Raw genomic sequence first — 23,135 nt, forward strand, 5'->3', positions numbered from 1 at the left:
TAAGTGGCGGGTTAACAAAAGAAGCAGAGTGGAGAGAGTGTTGCACTCTGCTTTTATGTGCACCAAGTTAAAGAACTAAAGGTTGGGACAGAAGAGGATCTCTCATAATATGCATAATGTGACAACGCATTAAACTTTTATTGAATGTTTTTGTTCTACGAAGCAGCTGCAAGTTCGGTGCAGTTTCTTATTAGCTTGTTGTAAAGGGGATGATCTTGGTCAACCAAAGTGTGAAGGAGGGAAAGAGCTGAAGGGGAAGCAGAGAAATGGTTGGGACATGAGTCATGAAATAGAAATCAAAAGCCGTGCTCAGGTCCTCTTGCAGAGGAGTAGACTGGTTATGGGTTTGGGAGCACATATAGTGGATTCTGGCCTTGGGCGATGTGCTTCTTGTTAAAAGAGGGGATGCACTTTGAGTGTGAAGCAGGCTCTAGATGGAGTATTTTGCCCAGACAGCACTTCTCAATTCACCCATGCACTCAACTATCTGCTCACATTGTTCCCTTCCTTTCGTGGGCTTTGGGGCAAGGACACAGTAGATGCTGCAGGACGACATGGTATCTTTCAACACTTGAGAAGGCAGTGGTAGGAGAAACAGAATGAGAATTATTTTAAAGAGAAACTGAAAGAAGGAGAAAAGTTAAGAGAGACCATTTCCATTTCTCCCTCACCAATGTCCTCTACGGATCATTCTGAGTGCTGTGATGGATTTGAAAGCGGTAGCGAGTGTAAAATATGAGCGGAGGATGAGATGGAGGCTTCAGTAGCCCCAACTATTCCAGTCCAGGATGAGTGTGGTCAGGATCAGTAAGGGCAGGACAGGTGCTGCTCGACTGGATTCCCCTCGCTGGCTCCCTCTGGCCCTCGATTCAGTGTTAGAGTCCTTCTCAGAATAAGGCGGGATGACATTGAACTCCTCGCTCTCTTCCTCAACCTGCTCCTCTCCCTCGCTCTCCTCCATCTGTAGAAGCAGGGAAAGAGGGATATTTACAATCAAGGAGTCAACATCACAAGATAGTCAACAGAAAGACAAAAAAAAGGACAAAAACCCTGCAACAACAAATACAAACTGTGCTCAGTCGTCTTATAGCCAATCATGACATAAATGCAAATAGAATCCAGGCCCAACAATTCTAAGATAAACAAAATAAAAGTCTGCGTCTCCTCCACCGAAGCGTCAACTTAAGTCCTTAGGATTAGTTTAGACTTAAAATAGTCTTAGCTTCAGACCTGGTATTAACATCTGTCCTAAGAGATCAGATCACAAGTGGAGAGTTCTAAGTTTGTGTGTTTACACCAGATATTGAAATGAGTAATGAGTACGTCTTCTGTCACCACATGTGATCTCAGTTCCCTGCTAAATACGTGCAAATAAACGAGAACGTCATTTCTGCTGGCAAAGACCAAATAATGTTTTGGGTGAGCGGCTCCTAGGTCTACTGTGAAAAAAGATTTGAACCCCTCATTATGTGGTGACCAGTGTTCACAACAAATCGGATGTGGCCACATGCGTCCCAGACCACCTCTGATTGGGGGTTTGAGGGATCGGATCTCAGGACGCACACGTTTAGACCTGTTTTGAATCTCAATTAGGTCCATCATGTTGACACACACAAAAACAATAACTATGCACGGCCAAAAGAAATACAGATTTCACTTCAAAATCTACATATAGTTATCTGACTTAAAATCAATCTGTCACCTACATGGTGTGTTTAGTTTGCTGCTGACAGAAATACTGACGCAGTATAAAAACCTTTCCAGTGTGTATCAGGATCACAAGGAGACACCGGACACACTGGCCTGTTCCATCTGATCCGCTCCCTCCACAGCAGAGGGTCGCTCCGTGTGAAGTTAAATTAGCAGCTGCAGATATCAAAGCTGTGGGGGGGAGCCTGTACTGTGTATAAACAGGTCAATACCCTCCCTGACCTCCACTGTAAACTCCAAACAGCTGGCAGCATTGGATACTGATACTGTTCTCCCAGCTGTTGTGTTACATGTTATCTGGCACACGTGAAAACAGTGAGCATGTGCAATAACATGTATGTACCTTTTGTAGTTTTTTTTTGTATTGATGCAGGCACATGCTGTACGTTATGAGCACATCGGTAAAAAGAAAAAAGAAAGAAAGAAAGAAAAGTGAATTTTGTATTTTATAAACTCAACATCACCTGAAAGTCTAAACTCTTGATGGACGCTATGTAACGTAACCAGTGTCAAGAGGCTAAATGTGTAAAAAAACATTTTCAAATGTAAAAATTATATCATGAGAAGTAAAGACTTTTAACCATCTTCCTCCAAAACATGACATTTTATCACTTATGACAAATACCCATTTAAGGATCCCTTTCGATTAACTCGGGTCAATTCCTTGAGAAATTCATCAAGTGTGACGTTTGTATAATAACAGTCAATATATAAGCTCATAAAAGAACTGGTCGACTGACTGTTAACAAACATGATGCTCAATGAGCTGCCTGTTGCTGCAGTGCTGCCCAGATGTTGGCTAAACTCATTTTCAACTTAGAATTCAGAGTGAGTCCCTCGACACTCTTCTGTGTGAATACTGTTTTTCAGCCTGATGCAGAGGCGGCTGTGGCTCAGCAGATAGAGCAGGTCGTCCCCAAACCAGAACAGAAGGGCTTGGATCCCTGGCTCCTCCAGTTCCCATTGTGACGTGCCCTCGGGCAAAATGCTGAACCCTAAAGCTTGACCCTGATGGTTAAAATGTGACTGGTGATGTGCACTGTATAAATGTGTGTTTGAATGGCTGAACGTGACTTTGTATAGTCCTTTGAGAGGCCGTTAGGCCTACAAAGTGCAATATTAATACAGTCTATTTAACATATATGTTGAGAGTGGATCATGTCGTCATCATGTAGGTGGGCTGTGCTACATCTCCTGGACAGTGACCGGTCTGTAGACAGGTGTGGTCTGACGTAGGCCTGTTGCCAATTTTGCTGTTGTATTCTATAATGTCTTTTGAATAAGGTAAAGAGAAAAATAGTAGTGTTTCCATTTGAATGGAGAAAATTACTGTTCATTTAGTTTCCACTGTAATGTCATTATGGTATTACACCGAGTAAATGAACGTCCTTGTTCGAACATTATATCATTGGAGGAAAAGACTCTCTATTTCACCGGAAAAATACTGAACCCAAATTCTATCTCCGGTGTGTTTACTCACTGTATATGGGAAATAGGATGGTCGCATCCTATTTCAGTAAACTCTCATTCCCTATATTCCTCCCACTATAACTGAGGCTCCTCTCAAACACAGAAAGGAAGGATGGTTCGAGGGTGAACGGGCTTGAAAGAGGCTCAGCCTTTACCTCATACCTTGGCTTAGGCCTGAGTTTTCATTTTCTAAAGTCTATTCAAATCGGCCTTGACATATCACTGGCATCAAAACTAGAGCAGAGCACTTGTTCTTTCGTCCCCCCTCCTGTTTCCTCCATGTCCACTACATGTTCCCCAAATAGACATTTTCGAGACTTTCCTGAAATTAATTGAAAAGATCTTTCACATGAAAGTTTCTTTCATCACATAAAACATTTATTGCTGACATAGTCTAAAAAGTGCTACATAATAGGAAACCCAAATGCCCCATCCTTGAATGAACTGTATATATGGTTCCATTATGCGGGGATTCAGTGCTATAAGGGATCTTGGGATGGGACGGGAGGAAATGTGGAATGAGAGGGATTACAATGGTGAAAAAAAATGGAGTATATGGAGCAGAAGGGTGTGCATACATGAATATTAACAGTAAGGGTTGAATCTAATGCTGGAAACACCTACGGCTAATCCTGAGCCACAGTGAGAGATGGAGGGGGGGGGGGGTAATAATCGGAGGTTATACATGGAGCTGCTCTGCCCGAGTCACTTCTATAGTCCCTGCGATTCTTAGGTGTAACCATCGTTTACAGCTAGCAGAGAGACCGTCAGGAGGTGAAGGGAGAACTTACGCTGGTGAATCCTGGGAGAGTGTTAACGCTGACATGGACCCTCTCCTGGTAGACACGTGGGGGGGGCTGAGAAGCTGGCACAGGAGTGTTCTGCACAGCGGGAGGCGCCGAGATTCCCATCGAGCTGATGGCGTTGCCTGAAACAGAAACAGCGGGGGTCATCTTCAATAGGATCACACCGTTATTCATCTTTTGAGCAACACCAAAATATTATCGCCGACACTTTTTCTAAGCATTTGGCACAAGGTCAAAACTTGTTTGTGTCCAACACTTTGTTTTCTGACACATACAAAACCAAGGACGTTTCAAACAGCCCTGATTCCACTTTCTGCATTTTCAATATATACCATAGATTGTCGTCCATCTAAAGCTCCCCAAAAAAGTGAGGCCACCATGTCTTGATGGCCCCCTGGTGGCTTGCAGCAGTATAGGTCATAAACCAAGCGTCTCCAGGTTAGTGGGTTGGACATGGACCAAAATAAAATGCTTAATACATTTTCCTCAAATGTGGTTTCTGTCATCTACGGTACCTATTATCAAGCTTATGTTTGTAGAGCTAGACTTTCAGGAAGTGTTGATTTCAAACGTGTCATCTGCTGATTGGTTCACACACAATTTGGACTTGTCTCCCAATTAAAAGATCCAATCAGGCCTCTTACTATTGTAGTGTTACACATTAAATACCGTTACACAACAGCTGTTAATTCAAGTACTTTTAACAATACTTCCAAGGGTGTATCTTTGAGTGCATTATCCAACCCTGTGGGTTTGGCAACAATTCAACAAGAGATCACTTTCTGTTTATCAGATTTGGTGACAGGATTCGTTGACTCCACAGAACTTGGAAATCACATTAACATTTGGCAGGAAGCCACGCAGAAGGGAGAATGTCCCTTGCCATTAATTTATTTATAAGAAAACATTATGGTTCAACGGTTCGCCCTCTCAATAATCAATTATTACCCAGCTCATTTGAATTCTGCACTAATGCACATTATAAAATGCTCAGATAGAACAGCATCTCCAGATCAATTAAGTCTGTGCTCACATTTGACAGAAAAAAGGTAACATTTCCCTTGCCATTATTTCGACACAGGAAATCCTGTGAGTGAGAGTCAGTGAGATTTTTGACATCAAACTGAGATTGTTAATTTCCCTACTAAAGACTCTTGATCAACATATTAATGTATAAAGAATACTTCAATACAAATATATAATCCTCAAATCCACTCATCCAATTATCCAGTGAGAAACATAGCAAAACATTTAAATGTAAATGGTGCGATACACAAGCTTTGCCACAATGGCAGCTGAGTATTTCAAACTTGGCCACAGTCTGGAAGAAATCTCGGAGGTAGATGACATCAGCTTAAATACGTGTTATATAAAATGTTCAAATATGCTTGATGTTACATCATCAGTAACTGATGTCAACACCAAGCACAAGCTGTTACATTTGTAGTAAATGTTACAATCCATCATGTGCAATACCTTTCTTATACGGGAGGGTTTAGATACACGTTGCTGCTGATGGGTAACGAAAGACAACGTACCTCAAAGCCCGTTGCACACTGACAACAGAAAACGCTGCAAAATGGGACATAACATTTGGAGGTTGAACGTGCCCCAGGTTTTTTAGAGTACATCCGTGGGTTAACAGCGTCATCACTTCATCAAATTTTATATTTTGGAATCATTTCCCGGCAGACGAAAGAGCAATAGGGTGAAAAAGCTTCACATCTGTTACCATTCTGTTTGCTGTGGTTGAAACATCCAGGAGGTTAAGGATTTATTCGCTTGAAACACTCCTTGTCCACATGGACATTAACAGCATCTACATTACAAGCTGCTCATATTTCCTGCAGAGCCTCAACCCCCTTCGAGCTGGAACGGTTAGCCCTCATCGCTGTGACTCAGCAGGGACAGTGGTGACCTGGTGAAGTTTCACTCACGCAGACATAGGTTGTTACTGAACATGTGCAGGATGCGCTGACAGCCCTGCCATTCGTTCCCACTGCCGTCACACGTGCACCACTGGGACACTTCCGTGCTGCTGTTGCTCACGTAGTTGGGAGTCATGATGGTTCCTGGTTGAAGAAAGAAGACAAAAGCCATATTACAGGTTCAACTCTAAAAACCTTTCAAAGCAATATTTCCCCTCAGGAGGAGGATTTTAATTTTCAGCCCACACCCTGGTGGAAGGTATAAAAAGCAGTCTGCTAACAGTATTAGTTTCCCTGGGGATCTGCTGTCACCAATTTTCCAGCTTTTTAACCTGATAATTGCACAAAATTACTTTTTAGACAGTATCGGAAACAAAAGGAAATCATATCACCTGGATCATAATTCCATTACATCATGGTCTGCTGGAAATGCGATTTTTAAATCAAGTTTTTTAAAGTGATGCTGACTGGATTCCCAGAGCAGCAGCTTTTGCCAGTCGAGCATTTATCAACCCAACAAAATGAGAATGATATAAGCCAAATATCAGTTAGACTCCAACGGTTATTTTCCAGTAATGAGTCCTTCGTGTAGCTCTCAGTCTGTTTTTCTTTGAACTATTCCCTCTTTCATTCTCTTCTTTTTCTTTCTTTTTGCTTTCTCCATCTCACCTATGAGTCCAGCGTAGGCCTTCAAGCACATGGCTCTGCTCTCTCGCATACAGCCAGAGGCAGACTGAGTGGAGGGCTGGCAGTTGTGTTGGAAATCAGCAAACCGTGATCTGCAACACACACACACACACACACACACACACACACACACACACACACACACACACACACACACACACATAGACACACATAGACACACGCACACACACACAGACACACACACACACAGAGGAGAAAACTGTTTTTTCATGTCAGCAGAGAGCAACAGTGCATTTTAGAGTGTTTTGACAATTTCATTTTGGGATTTGGGGTCGAGCTAAAACAAAACAACACACTCCACAGTGCAAGAGTGCAGAATGCAAGACAGAGACAAAAGATGGCTGATGGGCACTCGCATTAAAACCATGTGTTATTTTATCAAAACATCGGCAAGACTTCAGTTTATTTTCCAGCCCGCCAACGTCATCTAACTAATCAAAAACATTCCGCTTCCAGGGGGGTCAAACACTTAAAAGTCTTATAATATTATTACATTACAATACAATAATCATAGAGTAATTCTAAGAGGATTACAATCTCTATATTTTAAAAGTAGATGTGCGAACATTAGGCTCTCTTTTAATGATCTAGAGACAAAAAATGTTATATGAAAATATTCAGTATAAAATATAAGTTCTAACACTCACCATCTCCTTTAGAAAGTCCTAGCACATGTTAGTCAGCCCAATGATAACAGCATCTAACATCACTTCCCAAAAATGTGACTAAATAGAAACAACCGAAGAAACAACTTTAACGATGCTAGACACGTCTGTGATGTTTTGCCGCCGCTTGTTAACCACAGTGACGTCACACTAATTAATCCGGCTCGTAGCTGGTGACTATAGCCTCAGCAGTCTGGATTGCTCTGGATTGCTCTGGATTGCTGGACACGATCCACAGACTACAAACATGATAATTCTGCAACCTGAACTCAAAACCTGTAGCATGTAAAGTTGTGTGGCTGGCTGCAGTAACATGCAGGTACAATATACCTGATAAACTACTGGGGGGCTGTGGCACAGGGGACACAGCGGATGGTCCACTGTCATTCCCATGTCTCCCTCATTTCTATCGCCAAATACTGATCCCAAATTGCCCCTGACGACTTTTCCGGCCGTGTATGAATGAAAGAAGTATAAAATATATGACTGCATACTATGTGTATACTATGTTGTACTGTGTACTATGTTTTGAGTAGTTATTATGTGTACTTATATGTTCTGTCTACTTGGCATTTCAATCCTGTCCATGTCCTGTACTTAGGGCAGAATTGACAATAAATTTGGCTTTGACTTTGAAAATTGCTCTATAATAACAAAGCATTTACTACACATCCACACAGACCACCCTCCTTAAACTGGGCTGCTAACTTAATTACTTTGAACTGGAGCACAGATATGATTATGTTATTGTGTGTGATGACAAATTATGATTTCAAAAAGCAGTGGGGACGAAATCGTACAATTGAAAAAACATGGAATCTCCGGTGTCAATTAGACCTCTGATGCCTGAAGCTCGGGTTAAAAAGAGGCGCAAACCATGAAAAACACATATGAATCACTCAGACATTACAGTCAATAACCTGAAGAAAATAGAGCACTGCACACGTTGAGCTGTGAGAAGGTGACAAATGTTTCTGTGCCGTTCCCACATTTGCCTGAACACATGTTAACCATACGTGTGGAACAGAAGAAGCTCGTGTCAACGGCAGTTAGTGTTCCTCACTCTCTTGTTTCAAATCTGTTACTAATAAAGCAGAAAGAGAATTTTTCCTGACATTCGTAGCTGTTTTTGTTTCTTGTCATTAATAGTCTCTGTAACATTTACAAATAGACAAGACCGTTATTATCTTACGTGTTATTTGCTTCTTGAATATGAGGATTTACTTCTTTCCTGGGTCCTTTTTCAGTAAAGTGAATATCTTTGGACTCAGAAAATAATCAGCAGGTTCATCACTGCTGGATAATCATAAGCTGTGGCTTTAAATGAATGAAATGGAATAGGAACATGCTAATAACACTGCTGCGTGGAGCCTTTGTTACTGTTCTTTAGGCTGCTTTGACTGGGGACACGCTAAATCATTCTTTGTGGTATTTGCAGTACACATATTTGAATCTGCATTTCTAATGTCCTGTATTGTACGTGAGGTACTTGATGTACTTACCTACACAGCTCGTCTCTGGAGCAATAGTTCTGCAGGCTGAGGCAGTTCGGCTTGCCCGCCCTTTCCTCCCCTTTCACATTCTCCTCATAGGAACACGACGGGACGATGGTTTTCCTCCGGCGCTCCCCACACAGAGTGTCGGAGCAGGGACAGAAGAGCAGAGCCAGGCTGTACTCCTCCGGTACGCGCTCCAGGAAGCGCCGCAGGGCTTTGTGGCATTTCTGGCGGTTGCAGTTGTTCTCAGAGGCCACAGCTCGCTTGGTGCAGGCCACGACATATTCGGACCGCAGGGAGCCACACTTTTCATACAGGCCACAGTCCTGAGCTGCCTTCAGACACTGGTTCTGGCCGTCCACAGAAAGGGTGGAAGCTGGGGGATTTCAGAAAGGGGACTCAGTTGCAAAAAATGTCTTGAAATATATCTTATTTTTTTGCCACACAAAGTAAGAGGGGGACTCTACCTGCCATGATTGAGGCCATGCGCGACATCTCAATGTTTCTCACCAGATTCAACTCCAGTTCTTCATATGGAGACACCTCATACTCATCGTATGCTGCGAAAAACAAATCACAGTGAAGAGAATTATCACATGAACTGTGCAGCTGAGAATTAAAGGTTCAGTGTGTGGAAATTAGGGACATCTAGTGGCAAGGTTGCATTTCACAGCTGAACACCGCTGATCTCTCCCTCCCCTTTTAAACATGAAAAAAAAAACTGTGGAAGCCTTCAGTTGTCATAAAAACAAAAAAAAGGTTTAGTTTGTCCAGTCTAGGCTGCTGTAAAACACGTGGCCGCTTCTGTAGAGAGGACTAAATCCCAGTGTTAGTATAAAGTATTCAAATATAAAAGCCCCATTCTAGGGTAAAGACAACAACAATTCGTCAAAGTTAGATGAAACACACCAGTGAAAACATAACTGGGATTATTTTATATTCAATTTCTGCTTATACATCCATTTTACCAAAATCTTACACACTGGACCTGAAGAAAAAAAAAAGTACCACACCCACATGCAAGTGTTTAAACCCACCTGCAAACCTCACGGTCCAGTAGACCTTGAGGCAGTGCTCCTCCCTGCGAGAGCCGCGCTGACACTTGCAGACTTGAAGGGGGCGGTACCGCTGCACAGAGTTCTGGGCCTCCAGGCACTCCAGGCGGGCGTTCGGTCCGAGCGGCGACACAGCCTCCTCGGCCGCACAGTACTCCAACAGCCGGTACAGAACCATGCAGGAGTGCTCTTGAATGCAGCCCTGCTCCGCCACCAGACAATCAAAGGATGCAGATACTGGAACGCTACCTGAAGGAGAGGTTGATACGGTCAGTGGACAGAGCAGCCGCTTGTAAACACTGCCAACAGGTGTGTTGCTGTATTACGCGCGTGATTCATCCAGTGTTAGTCCTTACTCTAAACAGGGTGTAATTACATTGTGCTCTGCAGATGCTCCACTGCACTACAGGCTTCCATAATATCCAACGAGGAAGATTAAATTGAAAACACACAAGTGTAATAAGAGCAGCAACGTGGGCGAAACCTTAATGCTCCTCGCAGAAACACAGGAGCCTCTCGGATGATTTAACAACACTATAGGGTTGTGTTATGGGTTGTAATTATATCATAATGATCCCATCATCTTCTCTGGGACTCCTAGTTGACCTCTCTCCTAATGCTGTTATGTACACAGGTGTACAGTTTCTGTGGATGCACTATATTTTTTTCTGTGTAGCAGCTACAAGTCACGTCACTGTGCAAAATCACAACATATACTGTCCCTCTTTTACACCCCAATTAGAGGATATAAGCTTTTTACTCATTGCCAGTAGAAGAGTTGCCTTTCTTCCCCCTCGGTGCGTCATGTTCGAGCGTCACTAATGCACTGAAACTGAGGCGCTCTTGCAAAATTAACATGTTCACCCGGGTGTCACATTTCTGTCAATGTGTCAAAGGGGGCTGTGATCTACACGTTTGCCTCATCCCTCAACTCTCACAGCACAATGCTCTCCTATCAGTGAGATCAACACATGCTCTCCTGAAGTCAAACACATTTTATGGATCTGTGGCACCTTCCGGTCAAATCTCCTTTGTTTGGTCTGTGCGAGTGCTTCGTAGAAACGCCGGAGAGTCAGCTGCCTAACAACAGTGCTTTCATAAAGCAAGGCAGGAAATAAAGGACGACGAAATGGGGATGTTGTGAAAATGGAAGTTAGATCTTTAGTCTTGGATTCTGCTCAAAGAACCTGAATCCCCAACCAGGCAGAATTTCCCCTGTAACACCGGCTATAACATCAAGGATATGATGTTCACAGAGGGATTAACTTTCTCAAGCAAATGCTGAGGTACCTTCGTGCCACTGAAATAAATATAGTAGTCAATATGCAGTCACAAATCTAAAAACCATGATATGACATTGGTTGCAATGTAAAATATGCAGAACTAGGATGTCAATCAGTAAAGTTCCTACCTCCACCAAGGCTCCACAGTCCCATTATCACACCACATCTGAATTCACTCTATCCTGTTTGGATCTGCACCAAATTTCCCCAACACTCATGAATATCTGTCCCCTAAAAATATCTGATTGTTTTAATCAATATCCATGAATTATTCAATGAGAAACCAAGTAAAATGTTGAAAAATTCTGCAATTTTAAAGTAAGACAATTAAAATCTCAGATCCTCGCCCTGATCTTAACTATTTTCATGGTTATCTATTAGGTTGTTCTTGCGTTATCCTGCAAACTACCAGACAAACGAAATTGAGACGAGAACATTATAACAGATATGTAATGTAAAAATAGTGCTGTGGCGTTTGAACATTTCCGATGGGACACACTAAGTACCTACAAAGACGTACTCATGGCTGTTGTTATTGTAAAAGGACACATGAACAGCTGCGGGCAGAACGCGTCCTGCAGCCAACCAATTTATTCAGCATTGTTTGTCTTTTTCCCCCGAACAAAAAAAACAACTGATATTTTTTCGCTTCCAATTTTGTTTTCAGACAGTGACTGAAAGTCAATTATGAGGATGTTTTCCCCCGCAAGTTGTCTCGAACAAATAGTCTGAGGCAGACATTTTTTTTAAATGGTGCATCAGCAAGTTGTACCTAGAAAATATGCTGCTTGAAGATACTTTAAAATAACATCAGCCGTATATGTATTTAAAACACGAGCTTCATCCCATTGCCTTATATAAGGGTCGTTGAGTGCATATCAGCAGCTACATTTCCTCCTGAACTAATCTATTTTTCCGTATGAAATCTGTAGTGTCATTAAGCATTAAGAGTGGTTTGATTAAGCGTTCTGTCTAGAATGTCTGGAAGTGAAAGAAACAAAATGGTGGAAGAATGCATTCTGACGGAACATTTCAGGAAATTAATTCTCTCGAATGGGATATGTAATTGTCCCCTGCAATTAAAGTTTACACCCACATGTCTTCCAGAGGAGACGATACAAACACACTTTTTATGACATATCCTGTCTCACAGAACAAGTGTTTGAACTTGCCAGTCATCAAATATATGTCCCTACTTTATCTTCACACGGACTTCTGCATCAGTGCATTAGCATACACCGTGCATCACAAATTCACACACACACACACACACACACACACACACACACACACACACACACACACACACACACACACACACACACACACACACACACACACACACACACACACACACACACACACACACACAGAGTATTGTGTTTGATCAGTCGCACACTTCGATTAAGCTCCTGCTGACTGGCGGCACAAAGCGCAGCTGCAATCCAATTCTGCTGCTGCATGTTTTGCAATCTCCGGCTCCGCATGAGGTCCGTGTCTCACTTCGGCACGAGACATATCATAAACAGAGGCTACACTTCATCACCGCTGCACCAAACCTGCCGAGGCTACCGCAGTGACTCCGTATAGGCAAGAGGTGTGGGGGGGGAGAAAAACACAGAGCAATGAGTCATATTCACAGTCACAGCTCCCAGAGGTATGTAAAGGTGATGATTAACTGTCTATCTGTGTATCATCCTACCTTGACAATTACATACAAGTAATATATATCCCAACATGCTTAGCTGTATTTTAAACAGACCATATGGAATATCTCTTGTTTGGGCAGTGAATAATTTAAATATTATTCCTTCTCAGTGTTTGCTCCCCCTGGCCCACCTTTGATAAAGAGAGACTATCAGCAATTTTAGTTTGCACACACACAAACACAGAGGGAAAGAGAGAGAGAGAGAGAGAGCGAGGGAGAGAGAGAGAGAGCGAGAGAGAGAGAGATAACAAAAATCTATACAAAGTACAGAGCGGCTCTGTTCAATCTTGTCCAGCAGACAGGTCATATTAATTTATCATAACTTGAACATTATTTAATATCATGCTGATAAAGAAGCACAGTGTTCACATTATGTTTTTGTGAGATGCACCAAATTAAAGTCCGGGTTCACTGAGTGGTTAGTCTGAGGAGTGTGTGTTTAAAGCAAAAGGAAAATGGAAGAGAAGTGCGAACGGGAGATGAATAACAGTGATATATGAGCAATAATACACTCTCTATTGATTTCTCGCTGGGGTGATTAATAGAATTTTGCGAGGCGTAGCTGATGAAGGTTAAAGCCACAAACGACAAACCGCACACTGAGATTCACAGGGAGCAAAAGTGGTTCGGCAAATTTCTCTTCCGTTCTCTGTCTCGCGTGGGATGTGCAGCAGCGCATCCTTATTGTTTGGGAGTAATTTGAGTGGAGAAGAGGAGAAACCGTGGCGGGAGAGGGTGACTCTGTTCTGTTGGGGGGATCGTGACCAAAAAGGGACTTCTTGGAAGGAAGTCACAGGATTGAGGAGGAAGCGGGCAGCAAGTCGGCGAGTGAGGCCGATGCTAACTGTTACTAGTTACACTCATTCTCCTCAGGGGCTTCCTGGTGGGACTGTGCATAAATGAGTGGGTCTTTGTGCACGCTGGTTTTCCACATAAAGGCCTGATGTCCTCTTAATCGGAACATGATTGAGTTTTTTACAGAGTGCACTTCATTGTTCAAGCACAGGTCAAAGAAAATTACAGACAATTAGCGAGAATGGTAGAGCGCATAAGATAAGAAAAGATAAGATTAGATAAGATAAGATGAGATAAGGTGGTCCATTATTAGACCCACAATGGGAAAATATGCAGTATTACAGCAGCAAGAGTCAAAAAGACATCAGCAAGTAATAATTAACATGCAATACCTAAATGTAAGAAATATAAAAAATAGGGCTGGGCAATGATTAAAAGTTTTAATCGCGATTAATCGCATGATTTCCCTGATTAATCAAGATTAATCGCATTTGTATACACAAAATCCAATAATGAATTAAAAAGTAGTGTATAGCGCAATTTTATTTTCAATGTTCTGCCATATGAACGAACGTGCCATAACATTTGTTGTGCAAACACTTTTAACATCAGCATTTAATACAGTAGCAGTTAAATAAAATATTCAGTGTAAATCTCAACTTAACAATGTTATCAAAGCAAATACAAAATTAAAGCTCAATGCCACTGCCAGGGCATTAATGTTATCCTCTTCGTTATGAAAAATCTATACTCCTCCCTGCGTCTAACGTAGTCTGCCGAAGCCTCGCTCCGCTCGCTGTTTCGTTGAGTGATTTGCTGATATCAACTGTGTGTTTTGCGTTTAGGTGATATTTTAGACTGGAATTACTCCGGTGATAAGAAAATTCACCTTGGCAGTGGCTACAAATAACTTTGGTTCTGTCAACTCCGCCGTCTGGAAGAACTTTAAAATGAAAATGGCCATGTAAAAGCTCCGTACCCTTATCCATGGTTGTTTATCCGCCAATTATTTTCTTTTTTCCGGTTCCGCAGCAGTCAGCAACAGACTTTCACAAAATAAAAGCCTGACTTTCACAATAAAACAATAGTTGAGTTAATGCGAGATAAAATAATCGTCTGAGTTAAATAAGTGATGAGTTAACTCGAAATTAACTAGTTAACTTGCCCAGTCCTAATAAAAATATATAGAAATATAGAAAAATACGAATGTAATTAAACTGTGTATAGACCTCTCCCCTTAAATTCAAACAAGCTACGGTAATGATATTTTCATCAAGATTCATGAATTATTCGCTGATAAATCAATGAAAATGTAAAATGAATGCCCTATCCAGTAATGTTGCAGAAAGTGAAATAAAATAATCCTGGATTCCCATCAAAATGTAATAGGTTCTTCTCTGACCCATAACACATCCTTCAACCAAGTTTGGTAATAATCCGTCCAGTAGTTTTTGTGTATTCTCGCATACAAACAAACAGTCTAACCAACAATTAAACGGAGAGAGGAGATAACCACCTTGTTGGTGGAAGTCATCAACATCAAACAATTATTTATAAAAATGATTTTCAGTCATTCACTTTAGGAAAATAAACATTTAAAGTATTCAGGTCAGTGTCTGATGCTAAATCAACTTTAGGAAATTGACATTCTTGCTGTATATCTATTATCTTACATTTTATAACCCAAACAATTCATCACTTAATCAAGAAAATACGCCGCAGCTTAACTGGTGATGAAAGTAATAATCGTGTTGCAGCTCTAATTAAAAAAATATTTCATGGCTGGAATGACAATAAACTTGTAGGTTTGATGACTCAAAAGTCTGGACTCACAATAATGTCCACTCACAATAATGTTTGCATGTTCTCCATATGTTTGCGTGTTTTTCCTCCCTCCCACCATCCGAAGCAGACTGCAACCTTTCCATGTGTACCTCTCGCCCAATGTCAGCTGGGACTGGCTTAAACCCCGCCCCCCTCTAACCCTAAATGGATGGTTGACAAGTGACAGAAGTGACCTATGATAACCAGCATATTTTAAATCCTAATTTCACCCTGGTTGGTGTAGATGCAATGTGTTGTTTAAATGTGCTTCCTCATTAACCAAATACACAAACATAATCAAAATACTGTGCAGTTAAATCAAGGTTACTGTGCAAGTAAACACACTAATTGGCCTTAAGAGACCAAACTAGGAAAACTCTGGGTAAACAAAATAGAGCTGCGAGACAATAGAGCACATGTTAGTAAATCAAACGAGATAAAGACTTTCCTGCCAAAACACTTATTTTAATTTTGATTTAAGCTACTTCATTCAATATACATATTTATTAAAAAAGTTGGACAGATGGCTAATGGAAGGGAGGTGTTTGTAAACAATAGTAACCGGAAGATTGGGTTCAAGCCTAAAAATACACAATACAGAAAAATATCAGTATAAGTGGCTGACCCCATCACATTCCAAAAATAAAAAAATGCCTTTATTGGGCAGAGTAGAGCTGGATTAACAAAACTCAGAACCATCTTGTGCCACGAGTGATTATCAGGGATCTTTGACGGAGGGTTTGGAAATGAGCTTCAGTTTTGTGAGGAACACTCCAGGTTTCCATTGTGCACTGAAACAAGCTTCATGGCCTGTTGTGTGTCTGTGGACAGAAATGTTTCCGCAGGGACGACACAATCACCTCTGAATAAACCTTGTGTGGGTTTTCTGTGACTCCGTCGTTCCTGCTCTACATGATGCACTTTCCACCAATCTGCTATCTGGACTTTAAACTTCTATTAACATTAAACATAAGCAGCCCAGCCTCTGGGCAAGTGCGGTCGTGCTGCTCTTTTTTTTTTTAAAGAAAAGGGAAAGCTGTTTCGAGAAGTGTACTTATCTCCCACACTGTTTAAACCAATACTGATATTATTCTCAAGGCTGCTGTTGAGTTTGACGATTTTTCAGGTTTCATTTTTTATGACAACAGTCCCTAAACTGCAGCTACTTATTGAATAAAACATCCCTTCAAATACCTCAGCTGTCAACAATGTCATATTTACCTCGTCCCCAATGTCAGCAGTGATGGGCTCCGTGCACGCCCCTACTATGACCCCAAAAGGAAAAGTGGTATGGATAATGGATGGATGGATATTTATTTATGCAGTATGTCATAAATTCAATTATTGAACATAAAACAAATGTCCCCACGTTTCTCTGTATTATAATGTGTTATTATTACTGAACACTGGTATATTATATAAAACCTCTAACCCTTTTCTGCTCTCATCTTTGCCACCCCTTCCTTCTGAATCCCCTCAGGGTGCCGCACCTGCTGCATTTCATTATTCTCCTCTAAAATCTCTCCATACTGCATCTCCTCCGCATCTTTCTTATCGCCTGTGGGTTCCTCCAGACAATCACATCAGGACAGCACTGATGACAGCAATAACACTTCATGTGTGAGTGAAGAACACACCTAGAGTCTCACTCAATAACCAGGAGAATAGAAATATCCTGTACAAAGCCCGACGCACAAAACAACTGGACTTTCCACCCCCTGACAAGACCCTGCCTCCACAGAAGGCTCCAATTTGATTTAATCATACAACACAGGCTGAGGTGCCGCTAAAATGATTTTTTTATGTAACAAAGGTTCAACCAAAATTGCCCGGAAGTGCCTCATCCAAGGGAAAATTACACCTTCTGTTTGCTCCTCAATTTGTATGAACTAACAAGGCTGGATCTCTGTGTGACTGCGGCTTAGAAAAGTACAGTACAGTTGTTCTGCCTCAAATCAGCCGTTCACCCCACAGAGGCGACTCAATGAGGAATAAGCAAAAGAAGGGGCCACCATTCTCATTATTATACAAACAGTTGGGATGGCAACAGAGTATTTAGTTTAATAACTTAATGGCACCAAGGTTACATCCACACAACTACGTTTCTGCTCTGCTATGGATATGCCTGCGACCACACTACTCTGGAGATTAGAGACACTAGAACTAAAGAAAAGATTAGTTTGAAAACTCCAGAGCAGCGTTATGGTCTGGACAAGCAGAAACAGAGATGTTTGGAAACAATGACGTGGACACTCACAACTGCTCGCTGATCACATGATCACCTTCCGAGAGAAAACAGTCAGCATTAGCCTCGGCCACCATGTGTAGAACACAACAATGGATAACTAGCTACAAGTGATGCTGACCCTGTTGTCTTTGATAACAGCTGTTGTGCTTAAACTCTGCTTATATAAGTCGGACAGGAGCTGTTATTCAAACTATCTGAGAGAATTCTGCAGCTAACAACCGAAGACCTCCTGTGTACAGCGGTGCACGAATGCCAATGTGCCATTGTGGTGACTTGATCTGCGTTTTCAGGCATGTTGCAATGGACAGGGATTAGAAATGATACAGAGCCAAAACTGTTCAGAGTAGTTTCAAAAGCATGCTGTAGTGTTGCCTAAGTAGAGGGCTTATCTCCACCAAAACCCAACAGTCCCCATGGATTGAATCAAACGGCACCAAATTTCACACACTCACAGATATCAGGTTCTTAAATATGTCATCAAGCTTCATGAATTATTCTTTGGGGAAACAGTGAAAATGTTGAAAATGTTGTTTCTATTTCGCAACGTGAAAGAACGTTGAAGAAGGTTTTTCCCTGAGGCATACCATGTCCTTCCACCAGGTTTTATAGATGAATATTTAATAGATTTTGTGTAATTTTGCTTATAAACATTCAAATCAACGACCATGAGTTAAGGGTCAAATCACCCAGGTGACAACACAGTGTGTAAAAGAATCATTGTTTCATATTTTGAAATGTACAGTTAATCATAGCATTGAGTGGGAGGTATAAGGTCAAGTTCAACGAGCTGTTGCACTGGATCATGCAGGCAGCTTCCCTCCACGGTGCTCCAGGTAAATGCATACTTGCATCAGGTGCTGCATCAGCCAGTCAGGGCGTCTGGAGCTGTGTCAATATTTCAGGATGATCCTTCCTCCTGCTGCAGCCCCAGATTACGATTTGCCACAGAAATCCTTGTACAGAATTATTCTATGGACGGTCTTTTATCAGGCTGTGGGTTCGTTTTATGTGCCACAGAGCATGTAAAAGTGACAATGGAGATTCAGAGCACACAAATGTTTTATATTTCGTTTTATCATAAATGATAAAACGAAATATATAACATTTGGGAAACTTCCAGGTTCTAATGCAGTGAGCCTGATAACGAGTTCTGTTGTCACTCAAGCAACAGAGAAGCAGTTGTCATTCACATTTCAACGTTAAAGTTACCCTCTGTGTGCGGGTTTTAATTAAAATCATTTCTTTAAAGTGACACATCAAATAAGAGAAGTAATTGCATTTGGAGAAAGCGTATTTTATTGTGTTTTTATCTAAGCGATGTCCAATAGGCCGGTTGCCAATTTAATCTTTGTGTGCTGTCGCCCTAAACAAAACTAAATTACAGGCACAGAGGAGAGACAATGGCTCAGCAGAAAGAGGGAAAGAAGAAGAGTCTGTGGCACAGTGGCAAAGATAGAGAAGTTCGGAGGAACCTACATATGTGCACAAAGAGCAACTGTCATCAGATCATCAAACTCTGAATAGAAACCACTCGAGCGTGTGGGCATTAGTCCATTTAACATCTGTGCTACTTCGCAAAGCCTGAAAATCAGCTCCAATTAATTCACGACAACTGTGTTACGGCTCATTCACGTCCATTAAACCAGCTCCCAGAAATAGCGACGCTCAGTCATCAGTCAGTCTGCACTGGGACTTCAGCAGGAATCCACACGGGCCTCACAGCGAAGGGGCAAAGTCACGTTTAATGTCCTTCAACGATAACCAAGCCTTCCATTGATTTATCTCGAGAGATATGCTGACACGTTCAAAGTGATCCCCCGCATTATATGTGAGATGTCTTTCTATTCATTGCGATTAAGGGGGAGAAAGAAGCAGACAGCACATGTAAACAACAAGCAAAACTGGCAGAGCGTAACTGAGTATTGGATCAAATCACTGACTCGCGCCAGAGGAAACCACAGTTTCTAGGACTCCCTTTCTAGGTTGGACGTGGGACAGACGAGTGATCCTGACACATTACTGACGACTCTGGTGGATTTTAGCTCTGAGCTTTGGGGCGTCAGTGGTGACAGCTACTGGCAGAGCTGAAGTCCCCACCTCCATTGTTTGGGTCACAGAGCTGTACAGGGCCAGATATATAACAAGGCAAAAAATAACATAGCATGAAGTGACAGTTCAGAGGGGCTATTTATACATTACCTATCGACTTAGACAGGGAATGTATATTAGACCGAGTCTATGATTAGATTGTTAAAGTGCAGTGCAGATACAGAGCAGCATTTGTATGAGATGAAAGGTGACGCACAGATTTCACTTTTCTCTAATGGTGTCAATAAAACTAAATTGAAGTCCTATCATTTCTTCTGCAATCGGGGATAATGGCAGGATTCCACATGATGGCAGACTCCTCTCATTTGCATCTGTAATGACTCAGATCTCAGTTAAATGGCACCTGACAGTGTTTCTCTCCGTGTGATTTCACCTGAGAGTCTGACAGGTGGATCTGGTGAGATACCGGGGACCTGAAAGCTTTGACATTCACATGAATCCAATGCGTCACTTTTTGATACTATTCTTATCTCAGTATATTCGGGTATTATCTAAATTCTTCCGGCTGCAGTAAAACAACTCACAGTATCAATGTGTATTTCTGCATTAAAGAGCACAGGAGGTGTTTTCTTTTTCCATATGTGTTCACAGTGGACAGGGATACACGACCTGTAGACAACACATGCAGTCAAATCCATAAATGGGCAAAAGATTCTCTGCTCCGGCTCCGGCATTGATAAACGCTTGTGATCACAAACGACATAATTTAATATCAATAACCACCTATCGACAAGCTTTACATGCTCCGCTGGGACATTTCTTATCAAGCCCCAGTCACTATTATTGACTTTAATTACAATAACTCATGCAGGAGCTGGTGTGTGTACCATTCATGTAATCACGCACTGTAATGTCAAAACACACACACACAGGTATTTCATTGCCTTTCCTTAGGGCCAATCCTCACCGACGCTACAAACCAGTCAGTCATGCTGGTGCCATGAAGTTATAAATGTTTGCTTTCATATTAAATTCCTCATCCCATTAATCCCTTAATGCACATTTTATGTAAAATCTCCATGATTTACAGAGGCAGTAAAGCCAACATGCTTTCACATAAAGCACAGCAGCGCTTTAGTTGAACTATATTCCTGTGTGATATTTCCATGATCTGCAGGGACAGTCTAATCAATATTTGGGAGATGAACAGCTCTCCCTGGAACGCGTCCAAGGCAGAAATCACGGACCTGAACCCATGATGTCATCCACATGTAAAATCTAATGCTGCTTCTAAGATTATGAAGGTCAGACTGGTTTTTATATGGAGGTCTGTACTGGTATTTTGAGGGGGATCTCAAAAGTTCCCCCCAAACCTGGTATAGGGTAGGAAGAAAATATGAAACTGAGAATATCACTAAATGTAAAATAAATGTCTGTTTTATGCTTAAAAAAAAAACAAAAATATGTTTTCTTTCTTATAAAAATTTGGCAATTGTCTTCTCATAATTAAGTTATTTCCAAAGATATAAAGTGAAATCCTCATGTGCATGTGGGTTTGGGGTTGTCACAATCCAGGTAAGGACATGCATGAGAACCTCTTGCAGACATGAATGGATTCTTCTTCAACATCTCATTCTGTAAAATATAACACAATCTGAACCACACACATATTATCAGACTAACCACAGCGATGGGGTTTTACATTCTGCATCTAAACGGTGCGTAAGAGAGAGGTGTCGCTCACCATGAGAGAAGACGTGGAGCAGAAGTCCAATGATCAGCATCCTGTCCGGTGACATTGGAGAGTTGGACGGTGGGGAAACTCGCACACGGGCTCGCTGCAGCTCAGTGACCCGTCTCCTGCCACATCCAGACGCCTCCTCCTGCTGCTGCTCCTGCTCCTCCTGCTCCTGCTGCTCGGATTGGGCTACAGCGCAAAGTTGGCCAAACTGATCCGTGCGCGCAGCTGGAGCGAGTCAAGTTGTCGCGATTCTCCTTGTCCCATTGACTTGTCTTGTCCCGGTTGTGTTGGTATCTGCGGTTCCTGAGGAAAAAAAACACGTTTTATCCAAGAAAAGTTTCTGTGGCGAGCTCCTGTCGGACCGAGCTCAGCCTCCCGAGTGCCACAGTTTGTCCGGCGGAGTTTGGATCGGTGCGCACGGAGAGGCTGCGCGGCGCATCTGCTCTCAGTGAAAGGCGCAATGTGATTGGCGAATGGGAAGGGCTGGATTGGCCCACAGTTGGGGGGCCAATCCAGCCAACTGTGGGCCAATACATACACCAAAATTAATTTATGTATGTATTTGTAATACATTTGAATGGTGTTTGCCTATGCAAATTAGGACATATTCAATAAGTGTGGAGCTCATGTGCTTGTCAAATTCATTTCAAAAGAAACTTGTAATACAAAAAATGTTACGTTTCATGGTTACTTTCATTGTGTAAAGTTTTATTTTGATTGGAGTAAAGGAAAAAATAGTTTTTTTGGGGTGTATTGTTGCCGGGCCTTATTGGCACACATTGATGAGAATTAAACATATTTCCTCAGCTAGGATTTCTTAGGACTTTTAGTATGTTGTTCTGGACACCTCATGGAAATGATCTATGCTGAAAAAAATTCTTTTACAATTAGTCGGTCGTAAAACGCTACTTTGCCTGGACTACAAGGGGGATACAAGCACATCACAATCAAAACTGTTTGCATTGTTTATTGTGTCTTAATGGTTTTAAAAACCTCAAAGCAAATATCCCCTGAAGGAACACTAATAGATTTGACCTTGAAACTGAACTTATCATTGTGTAGTTTATGAGCTGCGTTCAGGGGAAGTTTGCTTCAATTCACTGATGAAGAATGTCTCCTCTCTCCTCCGACCATATCTGCCGGGCCACGGTTCTAGTTGTAATTTTTCACTTCCACGCTTGCTGAGGTGAGCTTATGTTGAATCAAATGTGTCCCCCGTACCTTGTCCGCCATGAGACCAGTTTGCAGCCCCACCGCCTTTTTTTCACTCCTATCAGCTTACAGCAGAACTGGGAGTGTGAAATCTCGACTTGTTCCACTGAAACCTCTCACGCAGCTGGCGTGTGCCTGTGTGGTTACCATGGGTCCAGAGAGGTGACATGGAGTGAAAAACACTCAAGTATATCCCACTCACCTGCAACACAGAGGTGTATGGTTTCAATTTGCTCACATAAAAAGAGACAGTTTCATTGCAGATGGCCATCCTAAGCACGAATATAGCCTTAACATTTGCATACATGGTTACACCATAGCATTTCTGGGCAAAGCCTTCTTCCACATGTTGTTTGCATCATTTGGAGGACACAAGGAGTCATAAAGCATCCTTGTAGGTTTTGATTTTTATACAATTCAATCAACAGATTGAATGA

The 23,135-nt window shown here is 41.9% G+C and overlaps 1 protein-coding gene across 1 annotated transcript; it reads right to left on the reverse strand.

Moving 5' to 3' along the window:
• Positions 1-690: 690 nt before the first annotated feature.
• LOC133019652 (GDNF family receptor alpha-4-like) lies at positions 691-21,563 on the reverse strand. The gene is made up of 8 exons (XM_061086205.1): positions 21,490-21,563; positions 9,821-10,087; positions 9,251-9,343; positions 8,790-9,159; positions 6,584-6,693; positions 5,924-6,058; positions 3,972-4,108; positions 691-961 (listed from the first exon to the last, which is right to left on the reverse strand). The coding sequence occupies exons 1-8, from the start codon at positions 21,542-21,544 to the stop codon at positions 761-763; spliced, it is 1,368 nt and encodes a 455-aa protein (XP_060942188.1). The 5' UTR covers positions 21,545-21,563; the 3' UTR covers positions 691-760.
• Positions 21,564-23,135: the final 1,572 nt, after the last annotated feature.

This window comes from Limanda limanda, chromosome 14 (genome assembly GCF_963576545.1).
Source record: "Limanda limanda chromosome 14, fLimLim1.1, whole genome shotgun sequence".
Classification (NCBI taxonomy): domain Eukaryota; kingdom Metazoa; phylum Chordata; class Actinopteri; order Pleuronectiformes; family Pleuronectidae; genus Limanda; species Limanda limanda.